This window comes from Salminus brasiliensis, chromosome 21, assembly GCF_030463535.1.
Source record: "Salminus brasiliensis chromosome 21, fSalBra1.hap2, whole genome shotgun sequence".
In the NCBI taxonomy this organism is placed as follows: domain Eukaryota; kingdom Metazoa; phylum Chordata; class Actinopteri; order Characiformes; family Bryconidae; genus Salminus; species Salminus brasiliensis.
Window position 1 is genome coordinate 33,672,981 of NC_132898.1, and position 25,203 is coordinate 33,698,183.

The 25,203-nt window shown below is 42.3% G+C and overlaps 2 protein-coding genes across 2 annotated transcripts; one reads left to right on the forward strand and one right to left on the reverse strand.

Annotated features, from left to right (window-relative positions):
• Positions 1–208: 208 nt before the first annotated feature.
• On the forward strand, positions 209–9,087 carry syt6b (synaptotagmin VIb). The gene is made up of 6 exons (XM_072665482.1): positions 209–578; positions 1,975–2,545; positions 4,888–5,008; positions 5,123–5,294; positions 5,885–6,035; positions 7,074–9,087. Exons 1-6 carry the CDS (start codon positions 295–297, stop codon positions 7,143–7,145), a joined length of 1,371 nt encoding a protein of 456 aa, XP_072521583.1. The 5' UTR covers positions 209–294; the 3' UTR covers positions 7,146–9,087.
• A 140-nt stretch (positions 9,088–9,227) lies between these two features.
• On the reverse strand, positions 9,228–15,285 carry olfml3b (olfactomedin-like 3b). The gene is made up of 3 exons (XM_072665483.1): positions 14,913–15,285; positions 12,662–12,947; positions 9,228–10,842 (listed from the first exon to the last, which is right to left on the reverse strand). The coding sequence occupies exons 1-3, from the start codon at positions 15,174–15,176 to the stop codon at positions 10,058–10,060; spliced, it is 1,335 nt and encodes a 444-aa protein (XP_072521584.1). The 5' UTR covers positions 15,177–15,285; the 3' UTR covers positions 9,228–10,057.
• Positions 15,286–25,203: the final 9,918 nt, after the last annotated feature.

Below are 25,203 nucleotides of genomic sequence, written 5' to 3' on the forward strand. Positions count from 1 at the left end.
CCAGACCATCACTGCTTACTTAATTACTGAAAGTTTTAATGAATGGAAACACAGTTGAGTTTGGGCTAGCTGTGGCTGCTGTGAGAACATCACCCTCCGTTTCCTAAATACTCTTTCTCTCTCTTCCTCCCATCACCTGCATCTGCTCCACGTCTGCTCGACCTCTTCTCCTCTTCTCCTGTCCGGACGTTGTCTTCTTCAGAGATCTCCTTTAGTGTCCTGCTCTTGGTGTTTGTGCTGTGTGGCCTGGCCCTTCTGGGTGTCATCAGCCTCGCCACCTGGAAGCTGTGTTGGATGCCCTGGCGCAGCGAAGCCCTCTCATCCAGCGCCACCGCCCTCACCCCCGCCCGTCCCGACAGAGAGCCGAGCAGAGAAGGAGACAGAGACTATTACCATACTCAAGTGGACATCATGGCGGCCGACAAGCTGAAGGATCCTGAAAACTTCCTGGAGGCGGCGGTGAAGATCAGTCATACGTCACCAGACATCCCTGCAGACGTACAGCTGTCCATGAAGGACCACCTGCTGAGACGCACACGCATATCCCGACAGACCACTGAGCCAGCCTCCTCCAACAGGTCAGTTCTTTGCCAAAGGTTGACTGAAATATTATCCTACTGCTAACATCACCATGCATTAAATAGGGCTGTTTCCCCAAACCCAGATCAAGACCCTACGCACTGACTACATGAGCTTTTTAATACGCCCTGACTGATAACTTTAACAGTCCTTTTACCATAAGATTTCAATGTACAAATGAAATGAATTTAAATTATACACGGTATAACTAGTTGTGAAATGCTGTCTGATCATATAAAAAGCAAGACAAAATAAAACAATATAATGAAATATAGTGAAATATAAAAAGTAAAAAATATATAAACAAATATTTATATAGAAATGCAATTACACACATAAATATATTAATATAGGGAAGTAAAAGTGTTTTTAATGTGGCGATTTAATGTGCAAGGCAAGGAAAGATTGAGGACCTGGTAAGATGAGTTGAGTTTAAAGCATCAATATGCAAAAAAAAAGTCCTGCTCTTGAGCGCCCCCTACAGTCAGATTTTTGCTGGTTTTATTTTTCTGATTGCTCATCAGTGGTGTGATGACGGGTTCCTCTCATTATGTTTGAGTACATTTAACATGTTTATAAACAGAAATACATTTTGTGTGTGTTGAAATTCACCAGTTCTCCAGTCTGTACTGCTCTCGTATAGATATAGGGGTGTTTTTTATTGGGCTGCTGTTGTTGGGACAGTGTGAGTTCAGATCCTGGTGGTGATGTTGTTATTATATCATTGTGGTTTGAACATGCTTTACTGGCAAGGAGTTTCGAGGTTAGTCGCAGTCATTCCTAATTGAGTTAAGGCTCAAAATCCCATAACTGTCAGGGAACATTAGACCTGAAGGTGGTCCCAGGCTTTTATTGAGTGCGTTTAGCTGACAGGAAATCTTTCTCTCATTATAATTGAGCTAGATGGAGAAGGATGCTTGAGGCCAACAGTAGTTCTTGCTGTGATCAGTGTTAAATGCTCTGTGAGTGTGAACACATTTATACACTGTTCTACCCCAATGTTGTACCCAGAGCCATATTTCACTCTTCAACCCTTAGAAAAAAAAATTGAGAATTGATATTAACGTATTTAAGGATATTACATTTCCACAACTTTTTTTACCAAATTCAAATCAGTACATTTCTCCTCGTCTGCTGAAAACACAAAGACGGAAGAGCTTGAAATGTTTTAAATCAGCACTTTCTTCAAATTTTCTCTGCTGATGCCAAGTTAGACATGAGTGATGAATGCAGTGATATACACAGTGCTTTTTTATCACCATAAATGATTTTGACTTTGAAGGGTTAAATCCACAAGGTTTCATCTCAAGGTGTATGGTGAGCGCCTCTACTCTCTGTGAAAACCCACAGCACATGAATGTTTCAGTGGTGTAAACTGTATGTAAACTTCAACAGGCATAGTTCCTTCAAGAAGCACCTACCCAGACAGATGCACCATGTTACCAGCGTGGACCGCGGGAGCGATTTTCTAGACGTGGAAGACCACCCCACCTGCACCGCTGCTGCTCTTGGCCGAATACAGCCCGAACTGTACAAACAGAGCACGCAGGACGCAGAGGAATCGTCCAAGACTGAAACGGCCTGTGGTAAGATCAACTTCTCACTGAAGTACGATTACGAGGGTGAACAACTTCTCGTCACCATCCTCAAGGCCCTGGACCTGCCCGCCAAGGACTTATGTGGCAGCTCAGACCCCTACGTCAAGATCTACCTGCTGCCGGACCGCAAATGCAAGTTCCAGACCCGAGTGCACCGCAAGACCCTCAACCCCACGTTTGATGAAACGTTCCAGTTCCCTGTTCCCTACGAGCAGCTCCCGGCCAGGAAACTGCACCTGAGCGTCTTCGACTTTGATCGCTTCTCACGACACGACATGATTGGCGAGGTGATACTGGATAACCTCTTCGAAGTGTCGGACCTCTCGCGGGAGACTTCCATCTGGAGAGACATTCAGTACGCCACTAGCGTAAGACCATCCATCCTTTTTATTACTCCGATAAACTGAGGCAGGAAAGCTGTTCCTAAGCCGCAGTGATTTGTCACTGTAATGCGCTCATAATGGCCAAGCATCTAATATAGAAAGCCACTGATATATTCACGTATGAATTCAGAAACAATTCTTCTGAATATATGAATGATATTGATCAGGATTTGATCCAGATTTGAGGATGAATATCAGATGTGATTTCCATTATTTTATTAAGTGTGTGTATAAAATACAAACTTGGATATGAAAAAGTGTCTGTAGACACCCACAGGTCAGGCTAAACCCTAATAAACCTGATAAAACATGTTTGTATTTAGAATACATACCAATACATACTCTGATGCTGAGAGGCCTTATTGTCAGGACTCCATTCCATTAAGCTGATATTAGAGTCGCTGCACAGTAGAACAGTGCTCGACCACTCCAGAGTCTGCTCAGTCTTCCAGATAGTCTTTTAGTCAGACGGGTTTTCTGATTTGTCTTTCTATCAGTCCTAAGAGCAGTTCTCTCTAAAGGTTCTCTTCGTCTTCCAGATCTTAGTTTGACCTCCACTGTTTTTGTGAACTGCTATTTCTTCATTCCATTAGGCCTAAAGAACACTCTGCTATCTTCCTAATGTCTCCTCCTGCTTTGTGGGCATCAGGTAGTTACATTTTATTGGGTGCTAGGGAGATGCTTAGAGGAACACATGGCGGCTGATTTTTGGTATGGGATTATTTAATATTTTGTATTTGGCCTTTCTATGATTTCTTATTAGCACTGATAACTGACTACCTCCATCATTCTGGACACAGCTATCATTTCTTTATTTTATCTTTTAGTTTCTCACTACTTACTTCCACAGCACCATATATTTCTGCCAAAAATTTGGTTTTAGAGTATTTATTCCAGCCTCGCCCGGGACCCTATACATGCTCGGTTTAGAGTGGGGGTCACCATAGTCAGATTTGCAGCACACTGGTACACATGGTCTCAGCAATCTACACATAATTCTATAGCAAACATACTGTAGTCTGCAGTGTTCTGTCCACTGACCCGAGCCAACCACAAAGTGCAAGCTCATCATATGATCACTTGCACATTCAGGCCATAATTGCATTTTTAATTATCTCTCATGCAGGCCTTGAAGCAGAGACAGTAATTTTGCTCTGTGGGTTTGGGAATAAACGCCTCCAAGCACACTGATAGTCTGTTAAAGGGACTGTAGGTGTCTAATGCTAATGTTAATTATGTCATAGGAGTCTGGCAAATTGAGGTCCAAATGAGTTGATGTTAGTCAGTGACTCATGAAATTATGAGATGTGATGGTGGTGGTATGCTTTAGTAGTGTTTGCCGTTTTGAAAAGTGCCGACAGTGCAAACGACTTTTTGTGTTTACCATTTAACAAAGGTTTTACATCAGCTGAAACCAGCTGACACCATCTACCCTTCATATTCACATTAGATTTCAGGACAGCTACAGCTCTAAGAGTCCAGGTAATCCTATCTTTATACATTCTCTGACTCTTCAAACCTTGTACTAAACCTCATTAAACATGAGCTCCTCTGAGCTACTGTCTACAAATCTGAAGATAATAGTAATCATTGCCCACAGGGCTGAGGAGGCTTTAAGAAGACACCCTTGCTAAGTGTTCTTAGCTTGTGGCCTCCAAAGTTCCTAGATCTCAGTCCAGACAAGCAAGTCTGATCCATAGAGGCCTGAGCTTCCAACATACAGAACTTACAGCATCTGCTGCTAATGTTAGTCTCGGTGCCAGTAACCACAGGATGCCTTCAGAAGTCTTGTGGAGTCCTTGCCTCCATGGATCAGAGCTGTTCTGGTTTTAATGTTATGGCTGATTGTTTTATATATATATATATATATATATATATATATATATATATATATATATATATATAAAACGCACAATAAAGGACTATCTTATCTTATCTTATCTTATCTTATATATATATATATATCAGTCAAGGCTCATAAACATCGTCTCAGATGTTTGTCTCAGTTTGATTTATTTATAGTGGAGATTGTTCTGAGAGTTGGCTCCACAAGTGATTAAATGATCTGATGTCTGATGACCGACTAGACAGTGACTTCCCTGTGTCTGTGTTTTCTCCAAATTAAATAACCCAAAGGCAGACAGACCTTCAGTATTCCCCCTGTAAGCAGACAGAACGGGACAATGCAGCTGTGAGCAGGATGTGTGAATTAAAAAAAAGTGTAAATTTGCACTGGAATTAATTAGCACCCAATGCCTGTCTGTGTGTGTGTGTGTGTGTGTGTGTGTGTGTGTTGTGTGATTTGTGGGTGTTGGTTACCCCATTAGGAGAGTGTTGACCTTGGGGAGATCATGTTCTCCCTCTGCTACCTGCCCACTGCAGGACGACTCACTCTTACGGTCATCAAGTGCAGGAATCTCAAAGCCATGGACATAACTGGTTACTCAGGTACATCTGCGTGTGTGGGTGTGGGTGTGTGACAGTGACATGATCTCCTCATAAATCCTCACGCCAACGCACAGTCTGAGACAGACATGCAACACTTGTTTGTTTTGCTGGCAGATCCATATGTGAAAGTGTCGCTGATCTGTGATGGAAAGCGGCTGAAGAAGAAGAAGACCACAATAAAGAAGAACACCCTGAACCCCACCTACAACGAAGCCATCATTTTCGACATCCCTCCAGAAAACATGGAGCAAGTCAGCTTACACATATCTGTGATGGACTACGATTTGTGAGTCATAGTTTGTGTGACTGATTTATTAAAGGGCCCATATCATGGACCCCCCCTCACTGAGCCTCAGTCTGGGGTTTAGTTTGTTAAATATGTAGCAAAGTACTTTATTCATTAGTCTGTATTAAAGAGCTGCTGCCTTTGATGTAGCATCAAATAGTTGCCTTCTCCTCCTCTGAGCAGCTAAGTGTGTAATTCTAAACCCAACTCCAGCGAGAGTTGTCTACACTAAACTGGGAGAATTTTTTTTAAAGAATGTATTTAAAAAATCAAATATATTAAATAATAAATACATAAATCAGCACAGTGCAACAATGGCAGGTTCTTAGTAGAGCCAATTTAAGGTCCCCACTTATGTTTTTTATAATAAAAAAAAAATCCATGTGTTTTTATAAATCATATTTATTAAAATTAGACACATGCACCCTATAATGACATATAGGTCTAATATAATTTAATAGCATCAGCATTCATATCACTAACCATATAATTATTGCCAAATTATTGTTGTTTACCTGGCCTGTTAGTGTGGGAGATCCGTAGACTCTCTGGAGTTGCCCTCCCAGGTTTAACTCCGTTCTCTGTTGCAGAGTGGGACACAATGAGGTCATAGGTGTGAACCGTGTGGGCAGTCATGCTGAGGGGCTTGGAAGAGACCATTGGAATGAGATGCTGGCTTACCCTCGAAAACCCATCGCTCACTGGCATCCACTCCTAGAACCGAAGAAGTCTGAGAAAGAGGTGACTGCAGATATAATTACCACGTCATCCACTTAATCAGACACATCCTCCCTCTGCCTTCACTGGAACTCAACGGCCTTGTTTCTCAGGCCTGAATCACAAAGACCGGCCACGGTCCCTTAATCAGGACCAGGAAACACCAGCACTGTGGCTTTGCCTCATGAACAGGTCTTTAGCCTCCTAACAGTTGGAGCTGATTCTGTACTGTAAGGATGAACTTTGACCTGCTAACTAAGCTAAGCTAACTCAGCTCAGCTAGCTGTGTTTTCAGCTAGAGGTGTATTGCCTGCAGTGTCAGTGGTGCAGCACTGAATTCCAGTTTAACCTGTACCGTGGTGTGAGACACTAACTGGGTTTGTAGCTGGCTAGTTAAGCTAATGTTAGCTTAGCCAGCAGGCTACAGATCCAAACCCGTTTAGGAGAGTCTTTCAGGTTTGAGTTATCGCCCTAAACTTATGTGAGTGGAACTTCAGTTAGTCAGAACCGAGCCTGTTCTGCGGTGAGCATTTAGAACCGAAACGTGAACAGCTACGTCATTAAGCCAGCCCACCTGAACGGTTCTGAATTAGCTTGCCATGCCAAAGCAAACGGATCTGAGCATGGTTTGTAATGAGTTGTTATGGTGGACCAATCTCGACCCAGCACTGACCCTGACATTACACATCCATCCAACAGCAGCCCTGTGATTAATGAAGAGCTACAAGTTAGGTATTTCCAATACAGTGACCTGAGTAGTGTCTGATCACATGCTAAATTAGAGCTGTCGCAATGAATTAAGTCATTGTCAACTACCTTCTCGATTAATCAGTTTTCATTATGATAATGCAGATTTTCATTCTGTCACTGGTCTGTCTTACAGTCAGAAGGAGGGCTCAACACCTTTGTTGTTTGGTCTTTCTACTCTGATTAGTTCATAAATCAGCAAAATAATCAATACATTACTTAGCCAATCTGACCAGTAGTCAAACCCGTACACAGAGGTCTGTCTCGCTCGTTTGCTCTCTCATCTTCCTGTTTCTGCTTTGCTCTCTGCCTCAGTGGAAGACCCGCACTGCAAGTTTCGACAGTCAGGGGTCCTGTCCGTCCCCTCGCCTCCCATCCAGTCCGTAGGGGAGGGGCCTGAAGCACATGCCTCTCTCTAAGGCTTCTGAAAAGCCAAGGATCTACCAGGGAGCTGTGGTACGATTCACACGTCCTGAGACGACCTGTGGCACAACGTCTGTCTGTGTGGACACTGGCTTAAGGTACAGACAGAAAGAAGACGAAGACGAAGCCTTTCATGTATATTGAGCCTAGCCAAGCTTCTGAATGGGGTGGGGGGTACTTTAATTATTTATTTATTTATTTATTTATTTATTTATCTAGAAAGGGTTTGATTTCCCCCATTAGCTGAGTTCATAAGCCAGTCCAGATGGTTATGTTGATGAGTTGCCATGTCTTGTATGGATTTAATTCCTCCACAATAGGCAATTAATACATGTATTAATTAAGGGGATTTTATGTTAAACCAGTGTTTGTTTGTTTGTTTGTTTGTAGACTGGCTTAGAGAGGAGAGGTGTATAACTGAGATTTTGGGTTTGTGTGAGCTGATTCAGGAGAACTGCTGTGTGCTCTCAGAGCAGAAGTACTCCTTCCATCTTACTTACTGTTGTGCTCCTGTTTGCCACCCAACAGGGTATAAGCTCAATACCAAGAGACAAGTCTATATTGCTTAAATAGTGTCTGACTGGCTGTTTACAAATGATCTTTGAATTATATAGATTTATTTAAAGCCTTTCAGAATGACTTAGCTTTTATGTGAAATTTCTTCTCAGATATCAGAATATTGTAGATATTTTGATACCAGGAGATATAAAGGTTATGTGTTTATCCTCAGAGCTAACAAAACCCTTTTAATTCCTATATTTGTCATGTTTCTGTTTTCCCCTCATTTCCAGTATTTTTTAAGGTACACTCCAGACTGGCAAATGTCTTATGAAGCCCCAATCCAGCTGATTTAGAAGTAGATTATTTTTGATATTTTTCTGACATTACCTTTCTGTGTTCCTCATGCGCTTATATACAGTAGATAGGCAGTAGATAACCTGTTCAGTAGACTCCAAGGCTGCCAGTTGTTTTTGTCGGTTCTTGGTTTTGATCATATCAGACCAGTTCTTGGAGTCAGGCTGGCTTTTTTCTCACAGTGTTCTTCACATTTAGCTGGAAAAACAATCTGGATTGTGTTTCCCAAAACTTTCTTAGCGTAGCCAATCATTGTACAGCCACCTGCGTATGTGTTTGAAGCCGCTCTCAGTTTGATGAAGATCATATGTTGAAGGCAGCCCTGACTGACATTAAAGCACATTACCGAGATCTGTGTGATCATGTCTGGACCAGTCAACACTTCATCTTCATTTCAGCCTCCATAATCTACGTAATGAGTGAAAATGACACTGGCAGAGACCCTTATCATTTCTCCAAGGCGTAATCAGAGGCTTCCAGGTTGTTGCAGAGTAAGCCATAAAGAGGAGGATCTCTGTACTTTACTGTCCACGTCCTTAAAGCCACAATCAGGAGCTGCAGTAAACAGGACCGTGGCTCTGAGTGTACGGCAGAGATGCACAGTAAACCTGCTCGTCACATCATTCAGTGACCGCAGCCTTGTAGCATTGTTCTTGTTTAAAATTCTCTCGCTCTGAACATCTCTCTGATTCCTGACTGGACCTTTACAGCACTGGGAAGAACAGTCTACAAAACGAACATCTAGGTTTTGTTCTGTATGATTTTACACTCACTGCACTGGATTTTTCTCGTTACTCGTTTCTTGATCATTTCTCAGATAATATAATGTGTTTTGTTAGTTGCTTTGGCAGGAACCCGCTGCTGTCGTAATCATAGTGATAAATGTTTTTCAATCAAAGACCTAATGTACTTCCATTTTTCAGGTGGCGACAAGTACCTTTTCACTTTTATATTGAGAATTTGTATTTGTAATGTAAAGTTATTGAGTTATTTGTTCGAGAGCTCCCCTTGTCAGATTTCAGATGTGATTAAAGTTGTTGGTTCTAATAGTCTTTATTGTATGGATAGTTTTTTTTGGTGGGTTTATGTTCTCATTATGAATATGTGTAGTAATGAAATGCCAGTGAATGGAAATAGAATTACATGGCCAGTGCATGTAAGAATGTATAAGACAAGAAGTGAACAACACAATAACTGTAAATCTCAGTTGTTTATAATCTCAGTAAACAACTAGGAAAAGTGTTAAACATAAGAAATGGAAATATTTTGAGTATGCAGAAACATTTGCAAATAACTACAGGCAGTAAATTTTAACATTTCGTCACTGTCAGGAAAAAACACTTGGATCTCCATTTTTCCAGTTTTTGGACCAATCGGGTCTGTTTTTTACTTTTTGACATAATTTGAATCTGCCATTTGTACCATGATTTGTACATGATGAAAACTTCTTTTCCATTGTCGTCCTTTGAAAGTTAAGAAGGTTTATCCTTCTCCTGTAAAGCTGCTGTTTTGGAGATTCGTATGTTTCTGTGTGACCGTGACAATTTGTAAGAATTACACTTTCAAAACCAGTACAGTAGGTGATCATGGACAATTTCTGCATTTAACAAATATGAATATATTCATTTCAAAACATCCTGGTAATAGTCAGAGCTGTTATGATTACAGTCTGGAAGATAGAGTAGAAATGAGGGAGGTATTCTGTCTGGGCAGGTTCAGGCCCTAGGCATTAAAACTCATTCAGTAAAGCAAAAAGTAATTAACTGCATCCAAATGATGCTTTTTACTTTTCCAGCAACTCTGCTGTTAAGAAACCTCTCTGGGCTGTACTCAGGTTTGCTTTACACAGCAAAGTGAGGATCATTATAAAAGACACCTCAGCAAGTAAATCAAAGCCAAAGTAGATCGTATCAAATCCAGTTTCACCGAACGTTTATTTTCTGTATCGTACAGGATCAAATTCTCGGGAGTAACATAATTTTTCTCGTTTGGCAGCGTGTTATTTTTCTGTTCAATACCTCCTACACCTCCAATTTTTTCTTCATTTGCAGCTTGTAAAGAATCTGATATCCGTCATCCCACGCGTAGAGCAGCTGCTCCACAGGACTGTATTTGAGGCTTGAATGCGTTCCATAGCGCTTGGGGAAATACACCGTCGGAGCATCATCATTGGTCACCATGTCGCTCACATCGAAGACACACTGGATACGAGAGCGGCTGGGGAGCTTGGAGTTGTACACCACGTAGACGGTGCCACAGACCACAAAAGCCGCCTCTGCGTTCTCTCTCAGGCATGGAGTATCCCACATCTGCTCGATGGCCAACGTTTTGGGGTCCACCTTAGCTAGAGAGATGTGGTTCTCGGTTTCTTTAGTAGCGTAAATGGCCCACAGACCTTCCTCGTCTGCGGCCAGGTCGATGTATGTCTCTGGGTTCAGGGTGTAGACAGGCAGCTGGTCCTTAGCTGGGAATACCGCGCTGTCCACCACCTTACTATTCTGCAGGTCAAACTTCATCAGTCTTCTCTCCTCACCGTCCTTCACGTAGTACAGGTGGTTGTTGTACACTGCGTGGCCCATGCCTCCCCAGGCCGAGGGCAGCTGGACGGTCGTGGCTCCCGAAGTGCCTTGGGAGGAAGTGAAGTCTCGGACCGAGCCAAACTCGTACAGCGTATCCTCCCCCGTGCCGTTGAAGATGTAGACCTTCCCCGAGGAGCTGCCCATGTCTTTGGTCCACATTCCTTTGCTGCCGCCAATCCGCTTAAGGATCTTCATGGCCTTGATGCTGGAGATCATGTCACTGCAGTCTTTGGAGACGGATACGGATTAGATTATGACCATGAAACGAATGTACGCCTGTGCATATATGCTCACTGTGCTATAGTGCAGAAGCTGCTTCACCTCAGGATTTCTCATTACCTCGTGTGCAATTAGTCACTGAATATTTACTTGTCATCGTTTTTGTAATATCTCCGTGCCCTTGCTTTAATTAGTGTGTTTGTGTCCTTCCTTCTTGTGTTGAATTAAAGTGTTTATTCTGCACTTTATAATGGCAGGCGCATTAGTATGCACTTGATCCAACAGCATGTTCTGAATGTTCCTCCTGATTATAAAAGTATTGCTACCAGCCCTCTGGTTTAATTACCCAAGAAATTAAAATAAAATCAATTACAGAACACCATGCTACGGTTAATGACATTTTGGATGTGTAGCTATAGCCGCTATCTAGATGTGCCAGCAGGCCTAGCGAATAGAGATGCTATGCTGATAATAGTCTTCTCTTTCTCAAGCAGTGTTTAACAATGAACGTCAGCTGGGGTTCTTAAAATCAGCAAGCTGCTACCTCTGCTGTTTTCCACAGTGAATTAAACATACCATGTATTATCATGATTGGTAGTTTAATTAATACAGGAAAGCACACGTCTCACTGTGAGGAGAATCTGGATAAATTACTCCAATATTCCCACAACCTACAGAGCCTCTGTAATAAGATGAATTAGCGGGAACCTAATTAAGCAGACAGACAGGACCAGAATCTGTGAATTGTGACATTAAACCATGATTTTTTTACACACTGTTGCTTTAATTTCTCCAACCTTTTTCACACTAAGTATGAGCTAGATGGGGAAATTGCCTACTTCCTCTTAAACACTTACTGTACATCCATTTCTATCTCCAGCATTTGGCTGATGCTCTTCTCCAGAGCAACTTACATGACATACAGGTAACATCCGGCTCTGAATAGTAGCTCTTAAGCTCCCTAAAACATCTTCACAGGGCTTCAGCACAGCCAACAGGACGGCAGATAGCTTTCCTGGAGCTCTCTCCAACATGCTGGACACTCAGTGTGGAAAGCAATGGCGTAGCGTTTCTTTATGCTAACACGACATCACATCTCTGACTGTAAGTGTGTTATGAATTATGGGTGTATTTAGGGAAGTGCAGCAGCCTCGACACGACCGGAAGCCGTTTTATGCTACACTATATACTCCTCCGCATTAATAAACGCTTGAGAATGGTCGATTGATGTAAGGTGGGGGGAATCGCCAGGCCAACACAGTACTGCTCTTTACAGGCTCTCTGTAACTGCTCTGTCTTTCTTATTATTCAGTATACAGTATTATACAGTGTCCTGAAAGTACTGACCCATTATACACTCTGAAAACACATCATGATTGAGCTGATCATGCTAAGTCATTCTAATAAACAGGTGCCGTTTGGGTGATGAGATGCATAAAGCTTTTAATTCAGGTGTTCTTGTTCTATCAGAAAACCCTAATCCAGGTTTTACTGGTTTTAATGGTTTGAAATGCGTACAGGGCCATTTTAACATGTTTGTACCGACCAACATTACATTTGCATCCAACTGCACTGGAGCAGCCAGAAACACAAAAGTTCGGACCTCTTTTATGTTGTTGATGTTTGGAGGATGAGCATATCTTCATGTTGTAGACTGAATGTTTTTAAAAACTGTGAGATGGAAACGGCACCCATCTAGCCAAACGACTTAACCTACTGTCCTATCGCCCACCCTGCCACGCTCTCGGAGCACATCCTGCTCACAGGCACATTAACATCCCCAGCTAATCTTCAGCTGCAGTGCTGCCACAGAGGCTCTCTCTTTACCCGTGAGCTTGGAGTACTTGGCCTTGTTCCTCTCCTTGGCCACGGTCACCTGCTGCTCCACCAGCTTATCGTCCACATCCACGCAGGGCTGGGCACTGTTGTGTGTCTCGAGGTAGTCCATCTCTCGCTCCACCCGATCCACTCGTGAGCCAACCGAGTCCAGCTCGCTCCGCAGCGCTTCCTTGTTCTTGTCCAGGCCCTCAAGCTGAGCCACCATCTGCTGCTTCAGCTCGCGCAGCTCTGACGCGTAGCGGCTCGTCTGCTCATGCCACAAGGAGATGCGGTCCTGGTGGAAGACAAAAAAGAGCACAACAGAGATTTCAACGGGATGAAGATTTCTCTAAGCCTGATAATACACTCACTTAGCAATTTATTAGGAACACTGTACTCGTACTACACAGGACTGCTTTTTCTCTCAAAACAGCCGTAAGGAAGACACTTAGAAACTGCTGGTGCCAAATTCTGACCCTACCAGCCGAGATCCAGATTCATCAGACCAGGCTGTGTTTCTCCAATCTGCAGCTGTACAGTGTTGGTGAGCCTGTGCTGACCTACTGCAGCCTCAGCTTTCTGTTCTTGGTGGACAGTAGAGGAAGTTGTGGGTGTTGTTCATTCTCAGATGCTTTTCTGCTTTTCACAACAGAAGTGAGTATCTGCGTCACTGCAGCCTTTCTGCAGCGCTCTGATCAAAAAGGGGTTTCTGTCTGCAGAACCATTAAGAAAACCTGCTGTGCTTAAAAAACCACTACAGTCACGCCACGCTCAGTTGTCTTCATTCTGATGGTTGATGTCCATACACTATTTCGCCACTGTCCTTCAAAAAATGTCATTTTTGTTGGTTTAGAATTTTTGATAGAGTTTAAATCTGATCAGATCTTTTCACATTGACTTCCACTGAGGGTGAGAAGGTTTTTTCTTCTCCTGTAAAGCTGGAGCTGCCAGTTTGTTGTGCGACAGCAAGGATATAAATGTGAATGAAGAGATTTGATGTCTATTCAGAGACACACTGACAGTAGATATGAATATGTTCACAATTCATGGCTGTTAACATCTGCAGAAGTCCTTTAGCTCCAGCTGGAACTCTTTAAGAACTAATCTGACACTTGAGATGCTGCAGTGCTGAGGGAAGTGTTCTGTGGAAATTAGAGTAAACCACACCGGCTCCTTTCCACAGAGCTCGGGGACTTCATCAAGACTTCAACTTTAGCATCAGTAACACAGCAAAGGGAACGACCTCTGGCTCCGCAAACGGCTGTTCTCATCTGTGAGTCACTGGAAAGAATTAGAAGCGAAGCGTCTTTGAACGCAGTCGCATGAATTGACTTGCTTGTGCTGGAACAGGAGTGTAGAGTCAGCGTGGGGGCAGGGGCGAGAGAGGCTTTCTTTCACAAGACAGGATCCAAGAGATGGAGGGAGATAGTCAGGAGAAGGGAGGGAGGATAAAGCTGAAGCGCTGGCTTAGAAGAGGAGGGGGGGTGAGCCTGTGTGTTCATAAACCCTGAGGGGGCTCTGTGTATGAGGGCAGTCGAGCAGAAGCAAATAAAGAGCAGCCCGTGTTGTGTGTATGAAGCGTCCCATGTAACAGCCACTAAAAATATGCTCGTATTCTCAGCAAAGAAGCACAGGCTGCTCTTAGAAAGCAGGATAATGGAAAGAACAGGTCAGGAAGGAGCTCAGCTGAAGCTGAAGAAAAGTCCCTTTTCTCTGTGCTTTCAAAGCAACGTCCTTCCATTAGACTTACAGCTTCTGTTTAACGCTATTCTCTATGATAGGCCCTAGAATAAAACCTGGCGGGACTCCACAAGATACGCTGAACCAAACTGTTTCTGCATAAGAATGAAGAACTGAACAATAATCTCAGGCTTTAAGGAGTCCTGCTCCAAGTCTAATCCCACCCCTTCCCAACACAGAGCAGAGTCTGCGATCCAGAACTAACCATCCAACATCACTACCTGATCTCACTCATGCTCTTGTCGGTGAATGCCATCAAATCCTCACAGCAATGTTTCAAAAGCCAGTACTTAAACTTCCCAGAAGAACAGAGACTGCTGCTGCAGCAAAGGGGGGCAACCTCCTAAATAGTCCCCCTCATTTCACTAGAAACGTTGAACGAGCAGATGTCCACCGACGTTTGGACCTTAGCTGCATTTAGAGGTGCATGCCTGTCTCAGTCCTCTGCAGGAGTGTCTCTCATTTGTTCTCGACAGAATCCTGGAGGTGCAGGACCTGCTGGGAGCAAGGGCTAACTTACCTCAATGGCCAGCAGCCTCCTCTCCAAGTAGTCCATCAGGGCCTGCTGCTGGGCCGAGGCCAGGCCACAAAGCAGCACGACGAGAAGCTGGAGGTTTCTCACCATGGCTGAGAGAAAGAGAGATCCTAGTCCTCTGAGTGTGTGTGTGTGTGAGTGAGTGTGTGTGTGAGTGTGTGTGTGTGTGAGGGAGAAGGAGAAGCCCTGAGAGTCTCCAGCTCCACTGGAATGTTTTACCGAGAGAGGGAGAGGAGGAGCCTGGAACATCTGGCACTGCTCTTTCTTTCTCTGCTGAGCTGCTCTGCCTCTCTTCCTCCTTTTCTCAGGTTTAATCAAAGTTGGATGAACCCGAGCTGAAACAGGGCAGTCCAGTCAGGTCGGTCAGCGATGTCCAGGGGAAAGTAGACATCTCTCAGACTCTCAGGACTGAAACTTTCTCCACCTAAAAAAAAGGCTCCTGAGTCAGACTGCAGCAGAACAGCCGGTCTGTCCCTGCTAAAGAGGAAAATGCTAATCTAGGTGCTCGGGCAGAGACGTCAGAGGAATTACGCCTTAAATGATAAAGATATTCTTCACTGCTTCCACCACTGCGGGAGCGCTCTCAGGAAAAGGCCTCACTCGCCCTTTTCTCTTTGTTTTCCTCTGTATTTTCTTTGGAGCTGGATAGTGCTCTCCATGTTGCATAACACCGCAGCAGCAGCAGCAGCAGCTGGTCAGCGGAAAAACGTATTTGCCTGCTTTAGTCTAAACCTTAAAGAGCTCCAAATGCCAAAAGTGCTCCAGTGTGGGAGAGAGAGACGAGACAGGACCGACTGGACCTCAGTGGCACTGAGGCAATCTAAACGTTCAGTGTTTTTCCATCAGTGTAGACTTATGTTCCTAGAGGCATACAGTAGAGATGATCACGTATTCAGAACTTTACAGAAGTTTAATCCCAATATTTAATCAGAGTTCTACTGTAGAAGCTCCAGATCTCATCAGAACAGATAAAGCAGGTGAACATGAATCCAGTAAAAAGGAGAAACAAGAGCTTCTCATTCTGAAGAAAGAAAGTAGTGAGATCTTGTCGGTGAGCTAGTCTGAAGAACAGAGCTCGGTTCCTCCAGGGTTCTCCTGGACGCCCCCCAGTCCAGCCAGCACAGCGTGGAGGATGTGTTCAACTCCATCAACACCTCATATATACAGTATACTTATTTATAACCCAGTGCTCTAACCACTAAAGCCACCGCTTCCTCTTACTCTAATAATGAGTTTGCAGCACCTGCAAGCAATTATTCCATTTTAGCCTTTGTTCTGCACAGGAAACAGACTCTGAGTGAGGCTCTTCATTCTGTGCATTTGTTCTTAACTTGCAGACACGGCTTTGTGCATATTACATCACACAGCAGGGGCGTAACAGCCGAGTCCATCCACTGTTTGTGTTTATTAATACACCAAAAAGGAGAGTCAGAAAGTCAGACAACTGTTCATATGTTAATGTGAATATCGCTGCTGTCCAATAAACAGCATTCATCTCCATCCTGTCTGTTTTTAGTTTTGTCACGGTTTGATCCAGGGAGCTGCTGGATGAACAGGCCAATAGAAATGCTCCAGATCTTGTTTTACTTCCATTTAGAGTTCAGAGCATTTCTGCCTTCTGTAAAGTCTGTAAAGTATATGCGCTGTGTCCAGCCTGTATGGATGCACACTGGGGTCTAAGTGTGCACATAGTTTCAGGTTTAGTACACTGTTTCAATTCTAGATCCAATTCAGTTGAATTGTTTGCGTTTTTGCAGGAGTTTACAGAGCTCTAATTCAAGACACCAAAATCAAACTTTTTTACAGTTTTATTTATGCTTTTCATTAAATATGTTAAACATGAACTCCTGATAATATCTCTACAGCACTGCAGTACATCATAAACAAATACCTTTTATTAGTGATTGAATTAGGAAACAGAGCTGACAATAAATAAAAACATCCAACACTAAATAAATATATAATAAAATATAATAAACAAAACTAAAGTATGAATGTTCTGCTTTCTGTGACTCTGATAACTGGTAACAGAGCTGTGTTATGTTTGAGCTCCTCTCTGCTCTTTTGTTGTTCGTCATTTCAGAACCTATGGCTGCAGACGGTGTGGGTGCAGGCGTGGGCGTGGGGGACTTTCCGTCCTGCTTCGCTGTTTTCTGCTGATTTTTAAAGTACGACTCATGTCCCTCCCTCTCCCCCTCCCTCTCCATCCCCATCCCCAAAACCTTGCACGCTCCACATCAGCTTATAGACCACGGGCCTACAGACTGCTGGCCTTCAGACCGCAGTGAACGGCAGCAGGTCCCAGACTCAGGGGTTCTCTCTGGATCACTCTGTGGGTTTTCCTGCAGACATTTAAAAGGACCAGGATGTTTATTATAGGACTGAAACTATCTAGAGCTCTTAGCTGAAGTACAGGGGTGGCAGGGTTAAAGATCCCCTGGGTTTTATTTTCTCACTCCTATTTTATTACTCTGAAAACACTGTAGCTGGTCTAAAGCTGTGCCGTGTGTATATTTGGGGGGAAAGAAAATACTTGATAGAGATTAAGGTAATGAAATTATATATTTTTATATTATAAACTGGCAAAGATGATACCAGCCACTGAAAGCCTCATCACCATTAGCAGACTTTAACAGCTACAGTGTTAAAGTCATTTGTGGCCCAAAGCTTTTTAGAAAGAGGGTAAATATTCTAAATACATAGAGACTGTTTTCATATATATATATATATATATACAGGCCATATATTATGCCATACAGTGGTGTGTAGTCTACATCTTCCACAAGCACAGTGCAATTAGCTGTTATTAAGTCTAACAGCAGTCATCCCTGGCCTTGGCGAGGCCTTCATGTTCAATGTGAGCAAAGTTTAATCAATATTATAGCCCCAAAGCTCAGTAATAAGTCTTGCATAGTCCACTGAGATCTGATTGCCAATTAAAAATAATCTGGTCTTTATTGTGATGGACTGTAGGAGGATGAGTCATTCCGAGCCTCTGAATGGTGATTTAAAAAGCCTGTATTATCATTTGTTCCGGCTGATTCTTGAAGCTACTTTAAGCTTATAAATGTGGTTCTTGATGCTGTTGTCGCTTCATTCCCGAATTCAGAACTTTGAGAAATTTCCATATGTGGAAACTGAACTACCATCAGTTCTGAACCCCCTGAACCTCTTTAAACACAAGATGTCGCTGTTGAGTTGTAGCAGGTCTTGCTGGCAGTTTTTGACCATTTTGGTAATAAATTCAACCAGCTTTATTTTTCATTCATCCAAGTTTCACTAATTACTTCTGTAGCTGCTGTTGTTGGACCGCATGACCTCACATAGGTTTACAAGTTTTCATTTGTGGGAAACATGGGAATTATACAAGAATATCAGACTTAAAAATATCTGATATTCTGATCATTAAAACTGTTGATGGAAATGATCTTATTAATGATCTCCTCTTTAGAGACTAATGTAACATCACTGACTAAATAAAATATATAAACTAAACTGAACATGTGAGTGTTAGACTAAAATGGAGTCCTTCCCTATAATTATCATCTAATCTAATCTAATCTAATCTAACCTATTAGATCACTTTTATATCCAGGTTATATCCAACATTTCTATTCACACAGGCTGAGCTGCACCAACACTGCTCTTTTACCTGCTGCTGTTAAAGGAAGAAACTCTGAACTCTGAAACTATTGAATGATTCACTGACTGTAATTAACTGATTCTCACTGCTAAGCTAATATACATTACTTTAAATTCACTGAATGATGTTAAAAATTGTTATTTGCTTCCAAATGAAAAACTGTTTCAGTTCAGTTCTGCAGTCACTGATAGGTAGCAAATATTGTACTTACTGAAAACTTCTGAACATGGAATTTAGATCATATTTGACTCAGGACGAGCCTTGGGCAGATAACTGACCATATGCCCTCATGCAAATTATATTATGCAAATTACCATTTTAATTCTCTTTCACATGCTTTTATTTAACAACGTCTTAGATAGATATATACTACTGGACACAGTTGGCAATTATTTAGTTATATAGTATATATAATTATATAGTCTATCACAATTATTTACAAAAATCATGAAATCATGAAAGTCTTTTACAGGAAATGTACAGAGATAATAAAGAAATGACAAACATGGCAAATTATAAATAAATGAAATGGGCACATTTTAAATTGGGAGATTCAGGTGGTCTGAAATCACTGGAGCTGCTCAACACTGGATCTGCATTATTACGAGAGTTTATCTTAGACTGAACAACATGAAACTCACCCCTGGTAAAGATAATCTTCAGGCTCTGGCCTTCTTACAGTTTAATAATCATTAATCAAAAAGTTTTCATCTCTCAGTGTTCCTAATCTTCATTCTCCAAAAACACACATCACACCAGACGCATGAAAAGTGTCTTCTTTCAGCCAGAGGGACGGTTCTGACACCACTGCTTTTCACCTTACACATGAAAGATCTTCCCCCAGGCTGGATGTATGTAGGTCCCTACATACTTTCCTATAGGGGAGTGTGGGCATGACCTTCCCGCAGAGGAAAGTGCAATACAGCTATATTTAATCTCGTTAAACTAATTAAAGAAGCACGTTCTGTTCGTACGACTGTGTCATTTGTGAATGTTGACAGCAGTCGGACAAATGTTCCTCAAGACTTGCCTTTATACCTTTGTAACACAAAGGACTTGAGCTAAAACTGATCAAAGGGTTTACTGATCACAGAGCTGTGTGTATAGGTCACAGGATTTACAGGTATTTACTTTATTTACTCTTTATATCTTAAGTAATGTGTGAAGTTCTGTATGTGGGCCTTTAATTTCTACACTCCACAAATGTAATATGAATTTATGAATGAATATTAGTTTAAGTATAATAGGTTCAGATTAATTTTATAGTTACTGAAAAATAAATATAAAAAAATATTGAAAATATATTTATTCTTTTTTGCTATATATTTTTTTGTTGTGTGTAAGTTTTAAATTATAAAGCTTTTCATTGAATTATGCAGGATTTATTTTCAGCAAATTGGTAGATTTTTCTAGTGAACATTTCATCAACCTTTGCTACAAATAGCCCAGTTAATGTCTTTGGGGTTATTGGTAACATTTGCACTCAAACCTCCTTTAGTTGAATTGTTTGGAAAGTGTCGGGGCACAAAAGAAGGTGAGGCTTGCTTGGATAAATATATTCATGTTAAAGTTTTTAAATTTAAATTATTCAGTAAAAAACTAACTGTATTAGATTCCCTGCAGCTGACAGATCATCTAAAGAGCAGAGTGGAGGACTGGCTCTGAAACTGGGTCAGTGAGATACGCTGTTCAGTGTTTGTTGGTCAGAGTAACTCTGTTAAACAGATCTCACCCGTCGGCTCTTGGCAGTGTTCATTTGCATGTTGCACTTCGCTCGGCCGTTCCTGCCCTGCGTCTGCATCTCTCTTCTTGTTCCCGCTCTCTGAATGAACTTATATTTATGATTCACTTGTTTTTAGTTGTGAATCTTCATGATATTAAGTTGCTGAATTAGTGAATTTATGATGAACAAATGATTTTACATGTTGATTCAGATCACCTCTGTGTTTTATTTTAGTTTATATTACACGCTTTACAGGAGGAGGAAAACGCCTACATTTATTCATCTGGAGCATTTCTATTGCTCCATTCATCAAGTTCTGAGTCAGAAACCGTGAACATGGAGATGAAAGGTTATTGCTTGACCATGACAATACAAAACAACCCTCCTCCTTCTCCTCCTCTTCCCTACTGCAGGTTTCAACTTTAACCCAAACCTAACAACCCCCTTTCAGCCAATCCAGAAGCTTCTCTCAGCAGTAATTAGGTAAAAGTGTCACTGTACAGTGAAATGTGTCCTCCACATTTCACCCATCTGTGGTAGTGAACACACACACACTAGTGAACTAGGGGCAGTGAGTACACACACACCCAGAGCGGTGGGCAGCCAACTCCAGCGCCCGGGGAGCAGAGAGTGGGAAAGGGCCTTGCTCAAGGGCCCAACAGTGGCAGCTTGTCTTCTCTGCTACAGTGCAGATGTCTGGATTGCCCCTTTCCACCCGCGGCCTTTATCCAAACCTACATCTATGCAGATGAAGTCTTCTCAGTGTGGAGATGCAGCTTAATTACTGGTGAGAAGCCAAGGCCATGTCCCTGTGGTCTGATTGCTCACATGTTAACCAGGGCAAGAATACACTGACTGTCAGACAGTTTAACTAGCTCAGCACAAGCTGGAAAGCACTGTAGTTTTTATCTACACCTTCTGGTACATGTTTGGTTCCATGAAGAACCATGTTATAACAGAGATGTAAAGAACCCTCTAGAGGTCTAAAGGATCTCAGTTTGATTTTTGATTTTTTAAAAATGTTTTATTATAATTTTCTATGGAGCTAAAGCTAGGTCTTCTAAGGCTTCACTCAAAGAATCCTTGAAGCACCTTTATTTTAAAAGAGTGCAGAGTGGAAGTAGAGCTTCATCTGTTTAGGGACACAGTCTACAGACAGTCTTATAATAGAAGATTTCATTCCTAAAATAACATCAGAGTGCTTTCTTAAACAGTGCCGTCAGTTCTGTAGGCGTCCTCTCTCTGTAGATAAGAACACCACTAATATCACTCATGTTATATTCTCACAGTGATCCCTTCCCTGATAAGACTGGCTGTTTATATCCATCTGTAGCCTTTAGAGAGGCTGTGGTGTTCAGAAAGAAGCATTTCCTGAGAGAAAACAGAGAAATGAAAGATGTTCACATAAGAAGGTTTGAAGTAATAACTGTGTTTAAATAGCATGTTAAAATCACACAGAAATCACACAGAAATCACATTACACTCTGAAATAGGTGCATATGTCATTGTAATGGCAACCCAATGAACATCAGTACAAACCTATCCTTAAACCTGTAAACAGGGTCCGGTCCGCCGGCGGGGCGAGAGTCTGTACAGACGCCCCTGTAGTTACTGAGTAACACCCCTTAGTGAGTGATGAGCCCTGGACTGTTCTGGACTGGACTTTCAGAATGGACACGTCTGATACCGTCAGCTTCTGTGAGTGACCGGAGTGAGTGATTTCAGCTCTGCCTGTGGAACAATGATATTAAAGGTGATATTACCCCCCTTCTCCATGGGGTGACACAGCACAGCTCTCTGAAGCCTTAATAAAATAACAGCCCTGTTCAGGACAGACGGTTCGAGAGCCTGTTCAAATCACCCAGCGTCTGTAAATGTTAAAATATTTGTAACTATTTCAATAGAATTTGTTTATAAATTCTTTTTCTTAATTTGCAATAATTAAACGTTCAGTGCCCCAGCCATGACCACACTGCAGCAGTTTCAGCCCTGTTCCAGAGCACTGAGGGGCTGACGAGGACAGGGCTGAGGATTAGTGTGCTGAATCTGGAAGAGCCAGCAAAGTGATGAAGGACACGGCGAGGCTTATTCACTCAACACGGATTTTCATCATGTTTGATTTATGAATATCGTGATCCTTCCTGCCTGATTTGAGTGTTTGTGGTTCTGTTTGTGCCTCAGTGTCCAAAAGCTACTGTACCCTGCTTTCTATGCTATTCGTCTTTGCAATGAAGTGAAGTCACTTCCTGGAAGTCACATGACTGTAATTTCCTGCAGTCTTCATGTCCGGCGGGGTTCAGGTTTTTATGATTTGTTGATCTCTCGTCCTCTTACTGATGCTTGTGAAGCTGCTCTGTGAGAACACTAGTTCTAAAAAGCTTTATCAATACATTTGATTTGATCAGTAAATTTGACATGATGTTTTTTGCACAGTATTTGAGTTAAACAGTTCTGCAGTGTTTTCATTATTTAGTTATTAATTCATTTTAAGGTAAAAGTCATTTTACTGTATTATTGTATCATATTTAAAATAATAATATGAAATATTAATTGGGTGGATTTGATGAAGATTATGCAGAAACTGATTATACAGCTGGTTTTATGTATTTGTCATTTCTGCATATTTTATTCATTACAATGTCAGCGGGGCAGAGATTAGGCTCAAATGCTGAAATGACCAGATGAGCTAAATCTGAATGCCATATTCAGTGCTCCCTTGTCTGTCTTATGAGGCCCAGGGTGGGCTGGTAGGCCCTCCAAAGACCCAACCGAATGTGCAAACGCACTGAAGAGTCAGTTTTCTATTATACCTCCCTTTACACAGTAAACCCTTCTGAATAAGTGTTCGGTTGGTCGGCAATGGGCTGAACTCAGGTTTGAACAACCCACGCTAGAAAACACAGGTTGCTTTTAATTACATAATTAAAAAGTGAAATGCACACAAATAAAATAATAATAATTCCAACATGATCTGTGTTTGATGTACCCTGCTGCACAACACACACCTCCACAGCTCCAACTCACCAAACTACACAGAGAGAGAAATGTGATTATGAATTATTAATAAAAGGTAATCAGGTAATCACTCCATCAAAATCCACACAGCAGTGTAACAGTACACTTACAGTAAATATGCAGAACAGGGTGCGGACAAGCGGACAGTGGAAGACCATTACAGGACCAAATACTTTATTTACTTACATTTAGCCAAAACAATAAATCGTTTTCTGTAAAGCTGAGAGCTTAGTGATGACATTCACCCACATTTAGTTTCAATGTGGAGGGGTTGAGTTTTGACACCTGCCCCTGGCCTTCCCCTGAAGAGCTTGTGAGGGTAAGTCCTGAATATCTGCACATACAGGCCCTAAACTTCTTCTTTCAGCAGGAGTGAACAAGTGAACTAACAGCATTATCAATCTCCCAGAATGCTTTTTGATAACTGAGAGGTGTGTTATTAATCTATCCTGCCGTAACGCATGTAAACAACCCAGAGCTCGAGAGACTAAACCTCCCACCAGAAAGAAGGAGCGTCTCCTGCACTCTCTACTAGTTACTGATTCAACCTGATTCACAAATATTAAAAAATCAATGTTATCTTTGCTTGAATCAATAATCAGTTTTTATGCAGGTCAGCGCTCATAGCACCTGCCCGTCCTCTGTTCCTGCTAACACTGTAATGGTTAATATCACACTGTTAAATATGCACCACCAAATGCTGGGAATGTTAGAAAAAGACTGAGGGACATCTGCAGCTATGGGGTGTCTTTACTCCAGTGTTTCTTCTCAGTGTCATCTCCCTTCAGTCTGGAGCTCATGTGTAAGTGTGCAGGGAGTGGATGGTTGTACACGCTGCCATGTCCTAAGTGTTTCAGCCTGCAGCTGATTTGCAACCATCAGTTCAAGTCAAGTCAAGTCAAATTTATTTGTATAGCGCTTTTTACAACTGTTGTCGTCACAAAGCAGCTTTACATAATTATTACTTAATAAAGAACAGAGACAGAGAAGAAAGAAGAAATAACATGAAGCGTCAAAGACCCCCGTGAGCAAGCCAACGGCGACAGTGGCAAGGAAAAACTCCCTCAGAGCTGGAGGAAGAAACCTTGGGAGGAACCAAGACTCACAAGGGGGACCCATCCTCCTCTGGCCAGACTGTTTTAAACATTAATGATAAAAATTACCAAACCAGGTACAACAGAAAGTTAATAGTTGTGATATTAATAGTGTCAGACAGGCACGAGTCCATCTAGGTTTCAGCACGGCCACCAAACAGGCAGCAGCGGCTGGCGGGTGAGCCATGGGTGGTGGCGGGTTGGGGGGGACCCGCTGGCTGGACTGGTAGGTGGCAGCTGGTTAGATGCAGGTAGAGGGGACCTCAGCGGGCAATCTTCCTGCAGATCGGGCTGGGTGGCCATTTACTCGGGGAAGGCAAAGAGAGAGAAGTTAGTTCTAAGAGGAATTTTATGGAGTGCAGAGAATGTTGATCATCAGCATCTGGGTATGTCTGATGACTCCGGCAGGTCTGATTATCACAGCATAATTAAAAGGAGAGAGCCAGAAGGTAACACGGACACGGGCGTACCCTGAGAACACCAGCATCTATCTGCTCCACCGTCAACAAACCTGAGTGATCGCGTGTAAGCAGCGAGACGACAGCTCCAGCATCTCAGAGTACTACAATTCCCTGGGTCCGCGAACCCCTGGACCTGCAGCCCTTATCTAAGAAACATTAATTACCAAAAGCTAAACTAAACATATAAGTTTTCAGTTTAGATTTAAAGATTGAGACTGTGTCTGAGTCCTGAACATTATCTGGAAGGTTATTCCAGAGCTGGGGGGCTTTATAGGAAAAGGCTCTTCCCCCTGCTGAGGTTTTCAGAATTTTGGGAACGCGTAAGAGGCCAGCACCCTGA